The 20,825-nt window shown below is 34.9% G+C and overlaps 1 protein-coding gene across 1 annotated transcript; it reads left to right on the top strand.

Moving 5' to 3' along the window:
* Positions 1 to 333: 333 nt before the first annotated feature.
* SS1 (glycogen/starch synthase, ADP-glucose type) lies at positions 334 to 4,155 on the top strand. Its single transcript, XM_079020254.1, has 15 exons — positions 334 to 773; positions 1,112 to 1,473; positions 1,607 to 1,684; positions 1,780 to 1,904; positions 2,043 to 2,124; positions 2,211 to 2,384; positions 2,486 to 2,567; positions 2,652 to 2,743; positions 2,868 to 2,930; positions 3,000 to 3,089; positions 3,155 to 3,279; positions 3,369 to 3,477; positions 3,582 to 3,637; positions 3,743 to 3,782; positions 3,883 to 4,155. Exons 1-15 carry the CDS (start codon positions 518 to 520, stop codon positions 4,039 to 4,041), a joined length of 1,893 nt encoding a protein of 630 aa, XP_078876380.1. The 5' UTR covers positions 334 to 517; the 3' UTR covers positions 4,042 to 4,155.
* Positions 4,156 to 20,825: the final 16,670 nt, after the last annotated feature.

The raw sequence follows: 20,825 nt of genomic DNA, 5'->3' as shown, positions 1-20,825 counted from the left end.
ATGGATTTGCCATGTGGATCTAACTCTTGGATCACTTACTTTTGTCTAAAGAGTTTTTGATATATTGAGTCAAATCTAAGATACATTTTTGAGCAAGTAATTATACTTAATTTATTACAATTTATCCTTATTAGAAATTACCTCAATGAAATTAGATTAAAATTTTAGAATTTATATTATATGATAGATTAGATGATCTCTATTATAGTTAAGGTTTTGCTTATGTTAGCGGTGTTTTAAGAACATAATTTAACGATTTACTATCAAAAGTCACTCTAATAACTAATAAGATCTCTTTTCGGATTTCGCGCTTTTTATTTAGAGGTCCAAAACCAACTAAAGTAAACCCTCACCTCTTCGACCCCTTCCCCTCCCCTCTCCTCCTTCTCACACACAGTGACACACTTTCTCTGTCACACAAATATCGCTTTTCATTTTCGTCCAGCTTCAAATTCACGATCCTTTACGTCCTCTACTGGGTCTATCTCCTCCTTTTTCCCTTTTCATTTCCCCCGTCATGGAGACTCTGCTCCAATCATGCTCCATTTTCACACCCAAGCCTCCGGTCAGATCGCCTGTTGATAGGCAATTGGCTTTATCTTCTTTTGCTATTAATAAACAGAGGAGTTGTAATGTGAAGTTGAAGGCGATTAGCAGGAGCTCTCAAGAGGGATCTTCTTCTATTGAAGATGTAAGGAAGGATGGCATGCTATTGGGTGCTGATAAAGATGAATCTGGTTCGGTGGTTGGATTTCGTTTAATTCCTCAATCTGGTATATGGTTTCTCACTTCTCGAAATTTGATTCTGAAAATTATGATATACGGTGCATTTTTGTTAATCGCGTACTGTTTTTTATTCGGAAACTCAATTCAGGTAGCAATTTATTCGCCTGATGTTTGAGATTTGAGTTCTTATCATCAGTTTTATTGTTCGGAAGAAAATGCGTTGCACATGCAATGTCAAAATAGTAGAGGAAGTACTCAATTTCAGTAGATTTATTGGAGTTAATTACCAAAACGTATTATAGTTTGAGATATGAAGTTGTTGCTTAAATGCATTAAGATGTAGGCTACTTATTGATGATGACATTGACACTTGCATCATTCTTAGGTGAGACAGAAGTCAGCAACTCTCATGATACCATATCAAATGGTAAAGAGGAAGTGATTGTGGATGATGACTCAGTACAAACAACATCTGCAGAAGTGACATACAACATTGTTTTCGTTACATCTGAAGCAGCACCATACTCTAAAACTGGAGGCTTAGGAGATGTGTGTGGCTCTTTGCCCATTGCACTTGCAGAACGTGGGCATCGAGTAATGGTTGTTTCACCTAGATATTTGAATGGTGGACCTAATGATAAGAAGTTTGCTGGAGCTCTTGATCTTGATTGTCGAGTTAAGGTTTCTTGCTCTGGTGGGGTCCAGGAGGTTGCCTTCTTTCATGAGTATAGAGCAGGTGTTGATTGGGTAAGAAGATTCTACAACTTATGGATTCACTCATTTCTTGTTATCTACTATATCTAACCTCCCACTTATCCCAATTGTTATTGTAAGGATTCAATCTGTCTTTCTGTAACTTATTTGGTGCTTTTCTTTTCAGGTGTTTGTGGACCACCCTTCTTACCATCGTCCTGGAAATCCATATGGTGATGCTTATGGTGCATTTGGTGATAACCAGGTACTGATTGAGGAAGTTATAGTTGACTAATTGACTAAATTGACCAATTTCATATTATCTAACAACAAGAATATTTATTTTTTTCTTTTGAACAGTTTAGGTTCACCTTACTTTGTCATGCAGCATGTGAGGCTCCTTTAGTGCTTCCTTTGGGAGGTTTTACATATGGTGAAAACTGTTTGTTTCTTGCCAATGATTGGCATGCAGGTCTTGTCCCAGTGTATGTGATCAAATCACTCAACATTTGATGGTTTTTGTTTATGTGTATCACTCTTTTCACCTTGCTTATGCTTCTGTTAAAAGTACACCAATTTCTTTTTTTTGCAAATTCTGAAAGTTCACTTGTATTATGATTCAGGCTATTGGCAGCAAAATATCGCCCCTATGGAGTTTACAAGGATGCTAGAAGTATTGTTGTGATACACAATCTTGCACACCAGGTAAGATGTTTTTCATGATTTAGTATTGATAGCTCAACAATGACCATTTTGCCCTTCTGTCTAGAAGTGATGGTTGATTATTGTAGGGAGTTGAGCCTGCATCAACCTACAGTAATTTTGGATTGCCCCCAGAGTGGTATGGAGCATTGGGGTGGGTATTTCCTACTTGGGCAAGAACACATGCTCTTGACACTGGTGAAGCTGTAAATATTCTAAAAGGTGCACTTGTTACTGCTGATCGCATACTCACAGTTAGTGAGGTAATAAAGACGAAATTGCCCTCTTCCAGTAAACTTTCTTGGTAACTTGTCAAATGTAGACATCTTAGGATTGTTTGTGTTTGTTTGTTTGTTTTCATCAGGGGTATTCTTGGGAAATTACAACCCCAGAAGGTGGAAATGGTCTAAACGAGCTTCTTACTAGTCGAAAGATTGTGGTGAATGGTATGTAGTTTGCCATGATGCTTTAAAGTTTAAATTGCTTGTTTCCAAATTTACCCTTGTTTATCACTCTATATGGTTTTGCAGGAATCACAAATGGAATTGATCTAACGGAATGGAATCCGTCTTCTGATGTGCACATCCCTTCTCATTACTCCCTTGAGGACCTTTCCGGAAAAGTAATTATCTTTTCTTTTTCTTTTTTCTTTTTTTTACTTTTATATATAAATAACACATGGAAATATAGTTAAGAACATACTTAGTTTTATGGTCAACTCAAGAATCTGTTTATTATATGCACAGATTGAATGCAAGATTGCTCTACAAAAGGAATTAGGTCTTCCAATTCGACCAGATTGCCCAATGGTAAAATTACATAAATACCCTTTTTGGATTTTAGTAAAAACAATACCACTCACTGAACTTTTATAACAGATTGGATTTATTGGGAGATTGGACTATCAGAAGGGTATTGACATAATTCTCTCAGGAACTCCAGACTTGTTGCAAGATGATGTCCAATTTGTAAGTAACCTACTTAAAACCCTAAACCCTAAACCCTAATTACTAAAAAATTGAATCTTTTTTAGGTAATGCTTGGATCAGGAGAAAAACAGTATGAAGACTGGATGAGAGCCACAGAAGCAACATTCAAAGATAAGTTCCGTGGATGGGTCGGATTCAATGTCCCCATATCTCACCGGATAACAGCAGGGTAAATTAGTAATTTACACACAGTTTATCTTTAATGAGGGTAGAGTTAATTAAGCTCACATTATTGTTAATGTTACTCAACACATGCAGATGTGATATTCTATTAATGCCCTCAAGATTCGAGCCATGTGGTCTAAATCAACTGTATGCAATGAGATATGGAACTGTTCCTGTAGTCCATGCAACTGGAGGACTAGGAGTGAGTTAAAAATAAAGATTTTCTTTTCTTTTTTTATTTTATATAATATATATTTTCATTTTTTTTATAAAAATGGGAATAAGTAAAGACTTTATGTTATCCAGGACACTGTGAAGACTTTTAATCCATTTGCTGATGAAGGCAGAGGTGAAGGTACCGGGTATGTATTTGGTCAAACCTGGTCAAAATGATGATGACACAATTTAAAGAAAATAAAAATTGTGTTTATGTAATATAAATATATAATTCTAAATTGTGTTAACAGGTGGGGGTTTAAACCTTTGACAAGAGAAAGCATGTTGGATGTAAGTTACATTGAACTCAAACACTGTTGACATTAAAAAAAAAAATAATAGTTTTATGAAGTTTAAAATTTATAAAAAAAAATAATGTGAAATTTTGTAGGCATTGCGGATTGCTATAGAGACATACAGGAAACACAAGAGCTCTTGGAGAGGATTAATGAAGAGAGGAATGGAAAGGGATTCCTCATGGAATAATGCTGCAGTTAAATATGAGCAAGTTTTCAAATGGGCTTTTATTGATCCTCCTTATGTTTCGTGATCACTAAATTAAATTAACATATGGTTAGAGTGTATTTATTATATATATTAAGGAAATAGGCTGTAATAAGATTCTTATGAACAGTAATTTTGAGGAATATATACATTTTTCTTACATGTGTGTCTCAACAATTTGTTTATTGTTTGTCATTGTTGTTGATGGATTCTTATTTACAATAAATGCATGTAGATTGAAATGTATGATGATTCACATAAATTAACTATTGGGTCAAAGTCAGTAAATTAAATAGTAGTAATGATAACTTGTTTAAATTAAGAAGTAGAATGCAAGAAACGCATATTATGGATGTCATTACATCTATATACCAAAGTACAATACTTAACATTGTTGCGAATTCAACTATACCATGCTCTTTGTGAATGACATAGCCTATTAATCTTAATCCAATTCAAAGAATCAAGTTTAACATCATTTATTAAAAAATGACATGCTTCATTGAGATCAATTTATAAAAAGCAAATTGTACTTCAATGTTGTGATCTCCCATAATTCTCATTAACAATTATGCTATTGTATCCGTTAAACCATCGTATAATTTTTATCCATTCATGCTTTGTAGACACTTGGCAAAATTTATGAATCGAACACTAATAATAACTTAAAATATGTCATATTGTAAGTAAACGTGTTTATCCAACTCAATCTAACATAATCTACACTTGATTCTTACATGCAAGTCACTTGAAAAAAATTAGGGTTTATAAAGTAACTTCAGTCATCAAATTACACCATTCAAGCTTCATTCTTCATGTTCTAGTAATAAGTACATATTGATAATGCTCGACCTGGCATTATCCAACTTAAATGGCATCATAAAAGTCCAATATCAAAATTAGTTTCATAAGCATGCCCCAAATTCATCATCTTCATCAAAGAAATGAAAGATTAAGGATATATACCTTTCAAGTTTGATCCAATCTTTGTGATGTTTAAACTTGTCCTCATTTTATTTCCTCTTGATTCGACCCAAAATTCATAAAAACTCACACTTTTCGCACCTTTGTCTTACACGTTATCTTGGGAGAAAATAATGAAAAATGAGTTTATTAGACTTGAGGGTGTGGGTTGACGAGGAGGGCGGGGGGTGTAGAAGTGTTCCCACTGATCTAAAATTATATATATATATATATATATATATATATATATATATATATATATATATATATATATATATATATATATATAATGTTTTTTTTTGAATAATTGATAATATATATTATTTGTTGAGGTGATACTTTTGGAAGAGTATTGTTATTGCATGGTGTGAGATGTAATTGCATAGTTGATGTAACACAATTGAAAGATGAGTGACATTGCAGTGATGTGGAAAACCTAACAAATAACAAAAATAAAAAAGCCCCTCTAAAATTACTGAAAACAACCTCCAAATATTTGTTTTTTTGTTGAAATAACCCTCTAGACATCATTTTTTTTTTGTTGAAAATGCTTAATTTTGTACCATTTTTTGCCTAAAAATTCTCAAATTTTCAGAATTTTTTTAATACTCGTATTTTTGTTTAATCTTTTGTGTACGACGGACCCCGTTGATCTTCGTTCTTGATCCACCACCGATTAATATGTTTGAAAGTTTAGTTTATGTGTAACAAAAAGTTATATTGGCTAGATTCGATTATAGTTTTAACTGCTAGTGCCTGAATGATGTAAATTCATGGATCCACCACTCGGCAGCACCTACTGTTTGACATGTAAGCCACATCCACACCACCCCCACCATGCGGTTCGAACCGCAGTCAAGCCAAGAACAACACATTTTGGCCGCACCTCCTCCTCCTCCCTCTTTCTCTATTTTTTTAATTCAATTTTTTATATTAAAATAAAAGTTTTCCTTATATACCTCTTTTATATATATATATATATATATATATATATATATATATATATATATATATCTATATCTGTGTGTGTGTGTGTGTGTCTTCTTTTTATGCCTTTTGTGTTTTTAAGTTTTTAAGATCTTATAACTATATTATGTATTTCTTTTATTTCAATTGATGAATTTTTAAGTTTTTATTTAATTTAATTGTTCAAAAAAAAAAAAAAAAAAAACTAGTGTGGCATGTCATGGTTCCTATACATAGTGTATGGCAAAGTGAAAGATGATGGGTTTTAAGCTCAACAACATTCATATGTGATCATGCAACCCTAATTGTTTTAGATCTAAGTTTTCTCTAGTTATACATGCAAATAGAAGTTCCAAAGCAATAACCCTAATACTAGCATACAATTTTCGAAATCAATATGAAAACTAGGGTTTGAATGTTACCTTGTTTGTTATCTAGTAATAACAAGTATTCCTTGGTGATCTTGACTCTTGAAAGCTCAAGTGCCTCAAGTGTTACACCTCTATTAGAGTCACAAACACCAATAGCAAAGGATGAGTGAGAGAGAGGGAGAGGGTAGAACACTATAATTTTCGGCTAGGGTTTCTCTTAGAATGCATAGCCGAAAATCACATGTCAAGGGGTTTTTTATATAGCTTAAGCCTTAAGCAGTCCATGGACCTCCTTCCTAGAAGCCTTAGGCGAAATTCTATAGGGCATCCTATAGAATTCGTCCACTCCATGTAAAAGAGTCCATCAGCCCAACTTTGCAACTATCATTGATTTGCAAAACCAGTCCCCCTACTTTCAATCAACTCATTTAATTCCAAATTAATTTCTGATTAATACTAATTAAATAATATGATTTCTAATTAATATATTATACTTATAATATATTAATAAATCATTTATTAACCTCTTTCTCCAAAAGTCATCCTGTCAAGTTGCTATGGTGAAGGCAACCTAAAAGGACCATGCTACTATCAAATCAAATACATACCAATTATAGTTACGGGCTTAGACACCTAATCCAACAAAAGACCCCAACACTAAAATTACCATAAAGCCAAATACTACATGTGTATTCATAATTATAATTCATATTAGTGGTCTAAATTCAAAAGCATGGATTCAAACCAACTAACAGGGTTTTTACAAAGTTTCATAACTAGTTGTATAAATACATAACTACCCATGAATTTATAATACATATACATATATGTATCGCAGGTACAAAACTAGTAGTGTCAACTACTCTAAGTCCTCCAACAAAGCCTGTCTACTCTGGATGCTTATCGTTTAAAATAGTTAGACACTAAGAGGGATAAGCGGGCGTTGCTTAGTGAGTTCAAAAATAGATACAATATAATGCTACGCCATATACATAACAATATGATAGGAAAAAAAGAAACAAAGGACAACAAAGGCTTATATGGGTATCAAATGAAGGGCTTTCTAGATCAATCAACAATTAGATTCAAGGGATTACAATCAATGAGACAAAATAATTTAGGATCATAAAAATCATAAATTCCAGCCCAAGTGACACATAGAACACAATTCATTTTTATCATGTTGCTAGAATATACAGGCTTTCAGCCCTACCTAGCTCGAAGCCAATACCAAAGTGATACGAGTCATACTCTACATGGCTAAAGGCACAAAGCCAATACCAAAGTGATACGAGTTATGCTCTACATGGCTAAAGGAATCAAAATCCAATATCAAGTAATAACCACTTAGATAAATAACACAAGAAAGCACATTACACATATAACACATAACATACAATTGTCCCTATATTAAACTCACTGTGTTGTAACCGAATGTTGCGATAGAATTCTGAAGAAATTACACCATCCCCAGGCCTCTAAAACCTTCAATTATACCCCTGGAGTTTATATTTCAAATTTCATAAGCAATTAATCAACTAATCTCAAGTTATGTTGTTTTCAGTTTAGAAATTTTAGTTTTTGTTCTTTGTATAGCTGTCACTTGCAGACTTGTTTTCCCCTTCTTGAATATCAAAATAACTAATAAATTCCAAATATTATCAAAATATACTCTTATATCTTTCTAATGCTATCAACCTCACATTTTTATGTTTTTTTTCTATAATTTACTATGAATTTTACAACACGACATCCCAAAGTTGTCAAAATGTCTCAAAGCTTTCAAAATCCAACCTTACTGTACTGAACATATAGGGCTTGTTTGATAAGCCTCTTATTGGGTCCAATAAGAGGTAATATCTTACTCGGTCCAGTTACGTTGTTTTTTTACACAATTCATAGATCTGACCGAGTCAATTTACATCTTACCGAGTCCTCACAAAATTATAGCTGACTGAAAATCTTCCTTTCAATGCCCTTTCCCCTAAATTGTGACAACCGTCAATTTATGGTCAAGTCAAAGTCAACAAGTCAAACCGGTCGAATCAATTAACCCTTGGGTACTAGGGCTTACGTTAGGCAATTACTATACAACTCGCTATGCTAATGAGAAATCATCAATTGAAAAGTTCGTATATCTAGATTTCATTAACCTAAAACTGCATTAAGTAATCAACCAAACCGATAAAAAAATGTTGCATACTCATCGGGAGTGTGTAGGACACTAAAACATGGCTTAACAGGGATTACGGACCTTGCATTGCGAAGCCGGACACTCAAAAAGGTCATAAATGGAACCTCTCTAAATCTCTTTCACTCTATCTCTCTCTATCCGAAATCTCTCCCAAATCTCTCTCAAAAGTTCCCATAACTTTTCGTAATCATTTGGGCCATCCCGGCCCTTAACCGGGTCAAAAACGGCTTGAAAAGGGGTAAAAACGGGTAAAATACCCTAAAAGACCCAAAACCTACCTTATAGGGCCGAAGCCTCTTAGGGCCGAACCCTCTTGGACCGAAAGCACCTGAGAACTGAACACTGCTGAGGACCGAACCGAGAACATGACCCGAACCTCACAACCAGGGACCGAACCCTTCGGTCCATTTTTCCTTCACCTCTTCAGCCTTCGCTTCCTTCAGCAGTCGAACCGAACCCTCGCAGGTTCGGCTCCCTTTTTTGGTTTTCGACTACTACTTCATTTTAAGCTCGTTTTTTCATCGTTTTAACGCGGGATTTTCACCCGAAACTTTATTTTAACAATTAAAGCCCATAAATCATTAATTCCCACGTTTTTAATACAAATATTATCCAAGAAATTAGTGGGTGAAGTACAAAAAGGTGGAGTGTTGACTTATCTTTGATATATGACACAAGCAACCACCACACCCACTCCATGACTAACCCACACACCTCCCCACCATACCTTGTCAATTCCTTGTACTTTTTCCCTCTCTCACAAGTTATTCTCACGTTCTTAGAGCTGGACACTCATCCTCTCTCCTCATTCTCACTCACTTGCTCTCATTTCACCAAAGATCAAACTCAACTTTTCTCTCTAACTTTCTCCCTCAATTTCGGGATTTCAAGGCTGATCATCAAGCTTTATTACACTCTTGGTAAGTATAATTCATCCTCCTTGTGATAATTACACTTCATTCTACTCCAATCATAGATTGCTTACACAAATTCCATCACTTTGGTGTTAGATTCTCGAAAATCTTCTAGGCATCTTCAAGTGTTCTTGAGTTGAACACTTCTCATCTCCAACACTCATCTACTGAAACCATTTAAGGTGAGTTCATACCCATACATTTTCATGTTTTCTTAAGTTTTTAGGGGGGGGGGGGGGGGGAATACAAGTTAAAACACCAAGAACACAACTAAACTTTTTCAACAGCTTTCATCAAGAAAGTTTAACTCCATTCACGGACTATTTTGGTCAACTTAAACATTTTAGTTTTCAAAACTGTGTTAGATGAAAATATTTCAGATTTATACCTTTAAAATGACTACTTGCACATCTCCATACGATTTTTCTATGATTTATGGTTATTTTTACAAAACAACCTATCATTTCAAGAACAAATCCGGACCAGTCTGTGAATATGGATATTTTCACACAAGTTAGAGAGCACTAAAAATCATAATAAAATTTATGAACAAACTAGACTCATTTTCCCAACTCTCAGAATTTTCGGATTCTGATTTGGACCTTTAATGATTTTTTATGAATTTTCTAAAAACAGAATAGAAATGGTAATACTAGAAAAATGTTTTCAATTTCATTTTCACCTTGTAACTTGTTGAGCAAGGTGTGTACCTTCATGTGATGATATGTTATTACCATATATGTCATTTTGTATTGTTATATAGACATAGATCAGAAAACAAATGGATTCTTACCTTCATAAGTATGGTAAATATATAAATGGTATTACTAGGTTATATCCATTGAAATACAAACATTGGTAAACTATGACAAGTATAGTTTATGCTCACTACCCCAACAACTATTTGATAAACTATAATAGGTATAGTTTATGATTCATTTACATAACAAACACATTACTAAAGGTATTACATATACAAAAGGGTTACTACCACTACGAATAATTATGATAAATTATAATAAGTATAGTTATGTCTATTATACCCCCACAACGAATACGCTAATTATAATCGGTACAGTTAGGGCGTATATACATTACAAACAATGTGATAAACTATAATAGGTATAGTTTATGTTTCATCTACACTATGAACTTATTACAAGAAGGGATTCACTATCACCACCACTTTTGATAAGCTATAATATGCATAGTTCATGTTCACTACCACTATCGCTATTTGATGAACTGTGATATGTCTAGTTTATGTTCACCAGCATCACCACTTTTGATAAGCTATAATATGCATAGGTCATGTTCACTACTACTATCGCTATTTGATGAACTGTGATATGTATAGTTTATGTTCACCATCACCACCACTTTTGATAAGCTATAATATGCATAGTTCATGTTCACTACCACTATCGCTATTTGATGAACTGTGATATGTATAGTTTATGTTCACCATCAACACCACTTTTGATAAGCTATAATATGCATAGTTCATGTTCACTACCACTATCGCTATTTGATGAACTGTGATATGTATAATTTATGTTCACCATCACCACAACTTTTGATAAGCTATAATATGCATAGTTCATGTTCACTACCACTATCGCTATTTGATGAAATGTGATATGTATAGTTTATGTTCACCATCACCATTACATTTGATAAACTATAATATGCATAGTTCATGTTCACTACCAATATCACTATTCGATGAACTATGATATGTATAGTTTATGTTCACAGCCACTACTACTATTTCGTACACTACGCTAGGATTTGGTTTCGGCCTTTGGTTTTAAGACTACATTCTATCTAGAATTGTTAGTTTTCAGCTATAATTTCTAAGTGTATATGCTAGAGTTATATAGAATCTAGTTGTGATTGACTTAGAATTGGTGGGTCCGCCTTATTTCTTGTTCCTTGTTTGGTTGTGGGCCTAGGGCAGACCCATTACATTGAACGTTTTATCTAACTTTAATTTTATATAACTTATATATACTTGGAGATTATAGAAGGAAACTATAGGGAATTCTAGGATGCACTATTTCATAACATAGAAACTTTCAATTCACTCTTTAAGGAAAATATCAGATTTTTCTGGAACAACTTAATTGCTTTTACAAGGAAAATAGTTTATTTCTCAATTAAAACTCTTATGAACTCACCAACCTTTGTGTTGACACTTTTTCAAACAACTTTTATTCTCAGGAAATTACTAAATAGGTAATCAACTGCTTTCGAGGACGGGACGCTAAGGCGATAAATTCAAAACTTATTTTGTCATCATGATGTAATTGATTTTGAAACATGTAAACTTACTCTATGATGTAACTCTTTCAATTATATTGATGATGGTTATGTTTTCTTTCTTTACTATTATACTCGTTGTTATGATACTATACATGAAGTCATCCACCCTCGAACGTTTCCGCCGTTCTGGTTTGGGGGTGTGACAGATTGGTATCAGAGCATTGTTTATAGTGAACTAAGTATATCGAACCATATAAGAGATACAAACTATAAATACATTGGGACTGAAAGTCTCTGATTTAACATTTTCCAAATAACTATACTTTTAGAAACAAATAGTTCCTCGTTAAAAAGTATGAGCACGTGCATACACACTAGGGTCAGTATCATGGTGGGATGGGACAAAAGTGGTGATTGTTGAACAATACGAGTAGGATTGGGGGTGTATAGTCAGGTCTGGGAATGACATAGCCTGATCAACTATGTCTCACCTAGAAGTGATTTGCATATGCCCAGGAATGGTCGTGGTGTTGCAACAAGTCTAAAAACTTACCAACTCTATCTACAAAGGAACATCGAGAACATAAGACAAACATTTAAAATACTATAGGAGTATTTTGTGGAACTATAACTAACTTATGTGAAAACTAAAGACCCCTATTAGTAGGTCTAAAATGACAAAGTGTATACGCTAAGGTTATACATAATCAAAGATATTATAGACTCAGAATCTATGACTAGTGCTCTACTTCCTGTTCCTTGTTTGGTTGTGGATTTAGAGTAGAGTCATCTATTCGAAGGTCTATTTTATCTCAGATTATGTATAACTGGTATGCACTATGTGATTATAGAAGTGACTAATAAGGATCACCCTATAAGTAATTATAGGATTAGACGTCTATTAACTATCTCTTCTACCCCTGTTCTCGCACGAACAACATGGAGGGAACCCAACTACCAAGACACCTCTATTCTCCTAACTGGGACGATGGTGGCCAGAACAAAGAAAATCCTGAAGAGGATCCTAAAGAAGTAATAGGCGAAGGGCCCGAAGATGATCCAGAAGAGAATCCGGAGAAAGCGAAACCAAATGAAGACGAAGACAAAGGGGAAATAGGAGAAGACTCTGACGAAGAGCCCGAAGTCTGCAACACACCCTCCAGTGTACCCCACCCCGACGAAACCTCCATGGTCAGACACCTTGATGAGCCGTAGATTTAAATCGATGGAGTCTGAGACAAGGTCAAACACCCTCTCTGCAGTATGGAAAGAGGCTTCTACAACCTCAATGGAGGAGGATCAATAAACAAGGCCCTCTTTGTCATAGTATACCGCATCGCTTACCAGAGGATACAAACATGAGCATCGGTCAGCCGAATCATGAAGGTAGGAACTACCACCAAGATCACCACAACTTGCCTTCGTCACCGGGATGGAGGCCATGAACAAATCAGGAGCCACGTTCAAACTTTCAGAGAGAAGTAACCGCGACTCGAGCCGATACTAAAGAGTATCATGGACGTCAAGCAACGTTAGAGAAAACGCGTAATAAAGACAGATCATCGAATGACAGAAACCAGGACAGAGGTTAGAGCAATGTAGACTTTCATGTCTTTACTCTATGACCCACAGAGCATCACCCGCCACAAGTAGGGTGTATGCCACTGACATATCGGTATAGAATTGGACTACTAGCATGCGTCTAATGACTACCCCTATATATTTATAGAGACATTCGAATCCTTCAAAATCCGGAGACTACACTATTCAAGGGAATCATGGCACTATCAAAATTTTTCTTACATTAATGAGATGTAGACCTATTATAAGGTCAAGTTTTCCCGAACCCTATACACTAAATTTTATTAAAGAAATTGACACGTATTAAAATTCATTGGGAATTTTCCATGTATTTCATAACTCAGCATTACAAACAAATTGCTTATAGTAACTCTAGGATTACTTAATGTATACCTCAAGGTTATGTATGATTAAGAGACGATTGACTTAGAAATGGTGAGTCCGCCTTGGGTCCTGTTCCTTGTTTGGTTGTGGGCCTAGGGCAGACTCATTAAGTTCAACGACCCATTGGACCTTAATTATACAAAACTGGTATACATTGAGTGATCTTAGGAGTGGACCAGGCATGGAACAAATCACTAGATTTCATTCGAGTCACTACCACTAAATTCATAAGTTAATTTAGATGAACTTTCACTATGAATTGCATACAAGATACTTTTAAGTCGGAATATAATACAGAAAAGCTTAGTACAATAACATCCGACTTGTCACTACTATTAGAGACTTACCGTCTGTTCGTCTTTACATACTTATGACATAACTATACCGCCAAAGAAAAAGTCCAGACCTTCCAGCAGCGCAACACCACCAGCACCTCCACCACCACCTCCACAGTTTGATTCTGCAATGTTCCAAGCTGCAGTAACCGCAGCCGTAGCTGCCGCAATGTCGCAAATTGGTACGAATGGTACTGGTGGTGCTGGATCTGGTGCCACAAACTCTAACCATGGGGACAGTACGGGGCGTACGAGGGAATGTTCCTATAAGGACTTCATCAATAGCAAATCGGATTCTTTCAATGGAAGTGGGGGCGTTATCACTCTGATGCAATGGTTCGAGAAGACAGAATCAGTCTTCAAGGTCTGTGCATGTCCCGAAGCAAGCAAGGTCAAAGTTGTAGCTTGCACTATCTCTGGTCGAGCCCTTACTTGGTGGAAAAGCCACGTTAAGTCACTGACGCTTGTAGTGGCTAACTCGTTAAGCTGGAAAGACTTAAAGACATTGATGCTGAAAGAGTACTGCCCAAGGGGTGAAGTACAAAAACTAGAGCAAGAACTTTGGAATCTCAAGATGACAGGCTCTGACCTTGCAACTTACAACGGCCGATTCTGTGATCTAGCACTCCTTTTTCCCGCGATGGTCACTCCTGAGGAAAAGAAGGTGGAACGATACCTTTGGCGATTGTCTCCCCAAATCCAAGATAGCGTGTTGGCCTCGAGACCAACTACCTTTGATAGTGTCAAGGAGTTAGTACAACAACTCATCGACCATAGGGCCAACCATGGCACTATGACAACCACCCCTGAGTAATATGGCAAGGGGAACTATAAAAGAAAGTCTTGGGACAATGCGAAGAATCAATCAGCCCAAGAACCCACCAATAAGCAGTAGATCGTCTCTGTTCATGCTACCACAACCCGTGCCCTCCCACACCAATAAATCTATATGCTGGAACCTTCCAAAATGTAACAAGTGTAGCTTCCATCACACTGGGGCTTGCAGAGAATTGCATTGCATGAATTGCAACAGGAAGGGACACACTACCCGTTTCTGTAAGGCACCGGTACGACCCATCAACCAGTTCCCCGGTGTTAGTGCAAACCCAACTTGTTACGAGTGTGGTGAAACGGGAGACTTTAAGAGAGTAATGAGGTTATAGTTGTGGTAATCATCTTGTTTGCTATTGGTGATGCACTGATGGGTGGTATTCATGTTCAATAACTCAAAAAAAAAGATTATGCACAATTGTTTTTTTATTATGTTCCTAGAACCAATGTTGAAATTCTTCCATTTAATTCGATCCAAATACTTACTGTTGTATTTTTGAAAAAAAGATGAATTTGTATTTTTGATGTTAGGATGTCGTATCTCCTTTTTAATGAATAAATGTATGTTGCGTTGCAAACAAAAAATAAGGGTAAAATGGTCATTTTTATCATTCAGCAGAACCAGTCAGATGCATAATCAAATAATATGGTTTTAGTCAGATGTAGGTTCAATCAGATTTCAGACCCAGTCAGCCTTCTGACTCAGTCAGCTCTAACTCAATCAGCAACTATCAAACAGCCCCATAGTTGTTTTCACCCATCTTAAGTATGGAATTATATTTTGGTGTTAAAACAAAAATCAAATTAGGCATTCTCAGCTTTCCAGGGATATATATATAACACATATCCATACGATGTTTCTACAATTTTTGGTGATTTTTACAAAAGCTGGACAATTATACCCTTTTATGGTTCCATTTTACCCTTTACATGATCAATATCACTAAGCTCTTGTTTTACAACTATAACACTGAATAATTTAGTAATCCATGCTAATTCAATTGTAAACCATGGGTTTTATTACTAATTTTCACTAATTACTCTTAAACCATGATTAATTCTCAAGTTTACATGTTGTTACTTGATTTCCATTTAAGATTCTAGGTTAATAGCATAAACTCATGCCTAATCCCATGAACTCAGTGGTAAATTCACTTTTACCAAACCCTAATCTCTTAATAACCTACTAATTACAAAGGTTAATCCAAAAATTAAGAGTTCATACCTTGATTACTAAGCTTGATACTTCAAAAACACACCAAATCTTGATTTAATCTTCAAAACTTGTTCAAGATTGATCATGTAGGTGAAAATATCCCATAGTGATGGTGAGGAACTGAAAATGGCATAAAAGTAAGACAAATTCGTGTTTTAATGGGTAAAAACCCGAGTTGGGTCGGGTTTGACCCGGTTTGGGTACCCGTTTTACTCCTAAACACTAAAAATTGCATAACTTTTCGCTCGAAACTCCATTTTCGATGAGGTTTTTGCCTATACGTTTCTAACGAGATAATTTACAACTTCCAATAAAAATATAACAGAAAAGATCTTCCAATAAAAGCAGTTTTATATATTTCCAACTTAGACGTTATACTTTCATTAATTCGGAATCACATAAGACTTCCCCATCACTTCCAATACCTTCCAAATGATTCTAAACTTACTTTAACTTCAAATATTATAAAACTATTTCGTTAGAAATCAACGCTCAAAACCATATCAAAAAATAGTGTTTTTAACACATATAATTCTATTCCATTATAACTACCTACTTTAAACATTTAAAACCACATAATATCTAATAATATTCATTTTTAAACTAACAAGCATATGAAGCATGATAAATGAACAAGGTTAGTAAAGTGTATGTTACAAATATCTCCTCATTTTGAGGATTTTGTCCCCAAAATCACAACGATTTAAATAAGTGGGGATATTTTTCTCTTATCTCATTCTTATTTTCTCATGTATAATTTGGGCCTCGATGATGTTTCCACTTGACAAGCACCAACTCCATTTCTTTATTACGTAAATCAACCATTCTCTCGTTTATAATCTCTTTGGGTTCTTCTACATATCTTAATTTATCATCCAGTTTCACCTCGGATAACAGAACCTTTTCATCATATATGCTCAAACATTTACGCAAATAACTCACATGAAACACATCATGAATACCTGCTAGATTTTTAGGCAATTCCAAACGGTATGCTTTCTTACCAATTCTCTGGATGATTTTAAAAGGCCAACAAATCTAGGACTCAATTTTCCTTTCTTCCCAAATCACATAATGCCTTTCCATGGGGATACCTTCAGCATTACAAAATCACCCATCTGGAATTCTATGGGTCGTCTCCTCTTTTATGCATAGGAATTTTGTTGATCCTGGGCCGCTTTCATTATTTATCATGTAATTTAAATCTTATCAGTGGTGTTTTGAATCATTTCAGGCCCACTAAGGATTTTTTGTCCTACATCACGCCAACATAATGGAGTACGACATTTACGCCCATACAGTGATTCATATGGTGACATTTTAATTGAAGTGTGGTAACTGTTATTATATGAAAATTCAAAAAGAGCTAAGTATTTGTCCTGGTTACCTCCAAACTCCAAGACACAGGCATGAAACATATCTTCCACTGTTCGGATTTTTCTCTCAGTCTCACCATCTGTTTTGGGATGATAAGCTATGCTGAGAGCAACACGAGATCCCAAGTCACATTGCATACTCGCCCAAGAATGAGAAGTGAAGTGAGTATCATGATCTGAAATAATATTTAGTGGCACTTCATGTCTCGCAAAAATTTCATCGAAGTATACTTGTGCGTATTTCTCCATTGAGTTGTTTCACGCATGACAAGAAAATGTGAACTCTTAGTCAGCTGGTCGACAATTACCCAAATGCTATCATTCCGTCTTGCAGTCTTTGGGAATTCGGTAATAAAATTCATGGAAAACTCTTCCCATTTCCACACGGGGACACTAATACCTTCTAGACTTCTGTATGGATTTTGGTTCTCCGCTTTGACTTGTAAGCATACTATACATTCCGGGACATATCTTTCAATGTCTCTCTTTAATCCAGGGCACCAATAATCAGCCCGTACATCATAGTACATTTTACTAGTACCTGGATGTATTGGTAGTTTAGACTTATGGGCTTAATCTAAAATCTTCTTTCTCAATCCACCAATCTTTGGAATCTATAGCCGATTCTTAAATACTATCAGTCCGCATGGATCATCAAGTAAAATATCAGCATAATGAACCATCCATTCCTTCTTCACATTTTTTGGCTTTAAGGCCTCTACTTGCCATTTTTCTAGCCCATCAAGAATAGTGAGCTTTACTGTAGTGTGAATAATAACATAATACACACTAGTATGATAAACCTGTCTACTAAGTGCATCTGTAACTACACTAGACTTTCCAGGATGATACAAGATTTCACAGTCATAATCTTTGATCAGCTCCATGGCCCGTTGTTATCTCATATTCAAAGTTTGCTGACTGAATATATATTTGAGACTTTCGTGGTCAGTAAACAACTGACATTTTGTACCATAAAGATAATGCCTCCAAACTTTTAGGGCAAATACCACTACAATGAGCTCGAGGTATGAGTGGGATAGTTCTTTTCATAATCTTTCAGTTTTCTTGAGGCATAGGCTATCACTCTGCCACGTTGCATCAACACACAACAAGTCCCAACCTTGAAGCATCGTTGTATACGGAAAAATCATTATGACCTTCTGGGAGTGATAAGACTGGAGCATGAGTCAAAAGATCTTTTAAAGTTGAGAAATCTTTTTCTTGGGCTTCACCCCATTCAAACTTTGCGTCTTTTCTTGTAAGACTTGTGAGGGGTACAACTATGCATGAAAAATATTTAATGAATCTCCAGTAATACCATGCGAGACCCAAGAAACTGTGAACTTCAGAAGCATTATGAGGTGTTTCCCAATTCTGAATGGCTTCAATTTTGGTAGGATCTATGGTTATACCATCACCAGAATTCACATGGCTAAGAAATTGAACTTGGCGAAGCCATAATTCACATTTTGAGAGTTTAGCATATAGCTTCTCCTTTCGAAAAAGCTCTAACTTTTCACGAATATGAATGGAATGATCAGCTTCATATATGGAATAAATTAGAATATCATCAATGAAATACGATGACAAATTTATCGAGCATTGAATGGCATACCCGATTCATCATATCCATGAATATAGAAGGAACATTTGTCAAACCGAATGGCATGATAAGGAATTCTAAATGCCCATATTGAGTACAGAAAGCAGTATTTGGTATATCTTGCTCGTATACTTTCAACTGATGATAGCCATACCTCCAATCAATCTTTGAGAAGTAGCTAGCACCCTAAGTTCGATCAAACAGATTGTCTATGAGAGGTAATGGGTACTTGTTTTTGATAGTTACCTTATTTAGCTCATGTTAATCAAAACACATTCACATCGACCCTTCCTTTTTCTTGACAAACAATACTGGATCACCCCAAGGAGAGGTACTCAGACCGACTACCAAAATGGCATGTACATGGACCAAGTATTTGAAACATCTAAACTTGTTTCCTTCATATGTTTTTTCATACGATGTTTGTTTTGATTTATTCTTCTTAGTTACATTCCTTTTTGTCTTAAATATACAATGGTACAACTAAAATACAAAAACTGTATTCTAGGACACATCCTTTACAAAGAAACCCAAGTATTATGCTTTGAAAACCAGAGATAACTACTAATACTTTTATCTTATGGTTCTTAATGCTTTTCTGTGCTCTACACCATGCTTGGACATTTCCCTAATAGTTTTAATTTACTATATCTCATCCATAAGTATCCTAATTTGTTGTCTTGTTTATCCATCCATTTTACAAAATACCAAGCTATTTTGCCAAATTTTACTCAATTCTAGCAACCTACTTTTCTATTTATTCATATTCATGTTTATTCACATAAAATTTTACACCATTTCATTTCTAATAAACATTATAACATGCTAAAATACAACTCATAATAATACAGAATAAAGAACATGTTTAAAACTATTTATCATTTTTTATCTCATGTTACTTCATTTTCCAAGATCGTCATTTAACTAATTTATTTTTATATTTTTCAGACATTAAGCTTCTAGTGCGCTTATATTGCTTTTTGGAATGTTGTACTTGTTCTCGTTTATACTGCTACTTCACATATTTGTCCTACTTGAGATCATAATAGTATTATCCTTTGTCATATTTACCATGTAATGTATAAACATATCTTAAATCTTATAGATTTCATCCACAAGTATATTATGACCTATTTAACATACGTTTCACGGAACTTGACAATTAATGAATGTTTTGCAATTATCCAAAATTTGTCCCTATTTCATTAAATTTTAGGAATCTTGGCATTCATTATATCTCATGATTTTAACTATAACACTGAATATATTAACGTTTTAAAATTTAAATTGTAGGATGTAACAAGTCAACAAATAGGCATGATGCAATAAGAACACAAATAAAATAAAATAGAATACAAAGATTTCGATATGAAATACAACAAAATAAAGAGATACAAGTATTTAAGTGGTTAACATTTTATACCAAGAGGCTACTTCACTCGACAAATTACTTCGTCTAGTCGATTCACTCTTAACTTGGATTCACTCTAAAACAGTTTCCAAGATCTCGGAATATACAAGAATATTATCAATAAAAACAATAAACAAAACATATCAAGGTATGGATCAATGCTGCTTCATAATTTCCATAAAAGTCGATGATGTGCTGGTTAATCCTAACGACATAACCAAGAACTTGAAATGACTGTATCTTGTTCTAAAGATCGGTTTATCAATATCTTAACCCAATTCAACTGGTGGTAACTTGATCTAAGATCAATTTTGAAAAGAAATCTTCTCATTAAAGTTAATCAAAGAGATCATCAATTTTGAGTATGCATACCGATTTTTGGTGGTCAATTTGTTGAGGCCATGGTAGTCAAGTCAC

Source organism: Lactuca serriola, chromosome 9 (genome assembly GCF_051521515.1).
Source record: "Lactuca serriola cultivar US96UC23 chromosome 9, Lser_US96UC23_V15, whole genome shotgun sequence".
Lineage (NCBI taxonomy): Eukaryota > Viridiplantae > Streptophyta > Magnoliopsida > Asterales > Asteraceae > Lactuca > Lactuca serriola.
The sequence above is the reverse complement of the archived record's forward strand: the minus strand, read 5'-3'. Positions and strand labels throughout refer to the sequence as shown.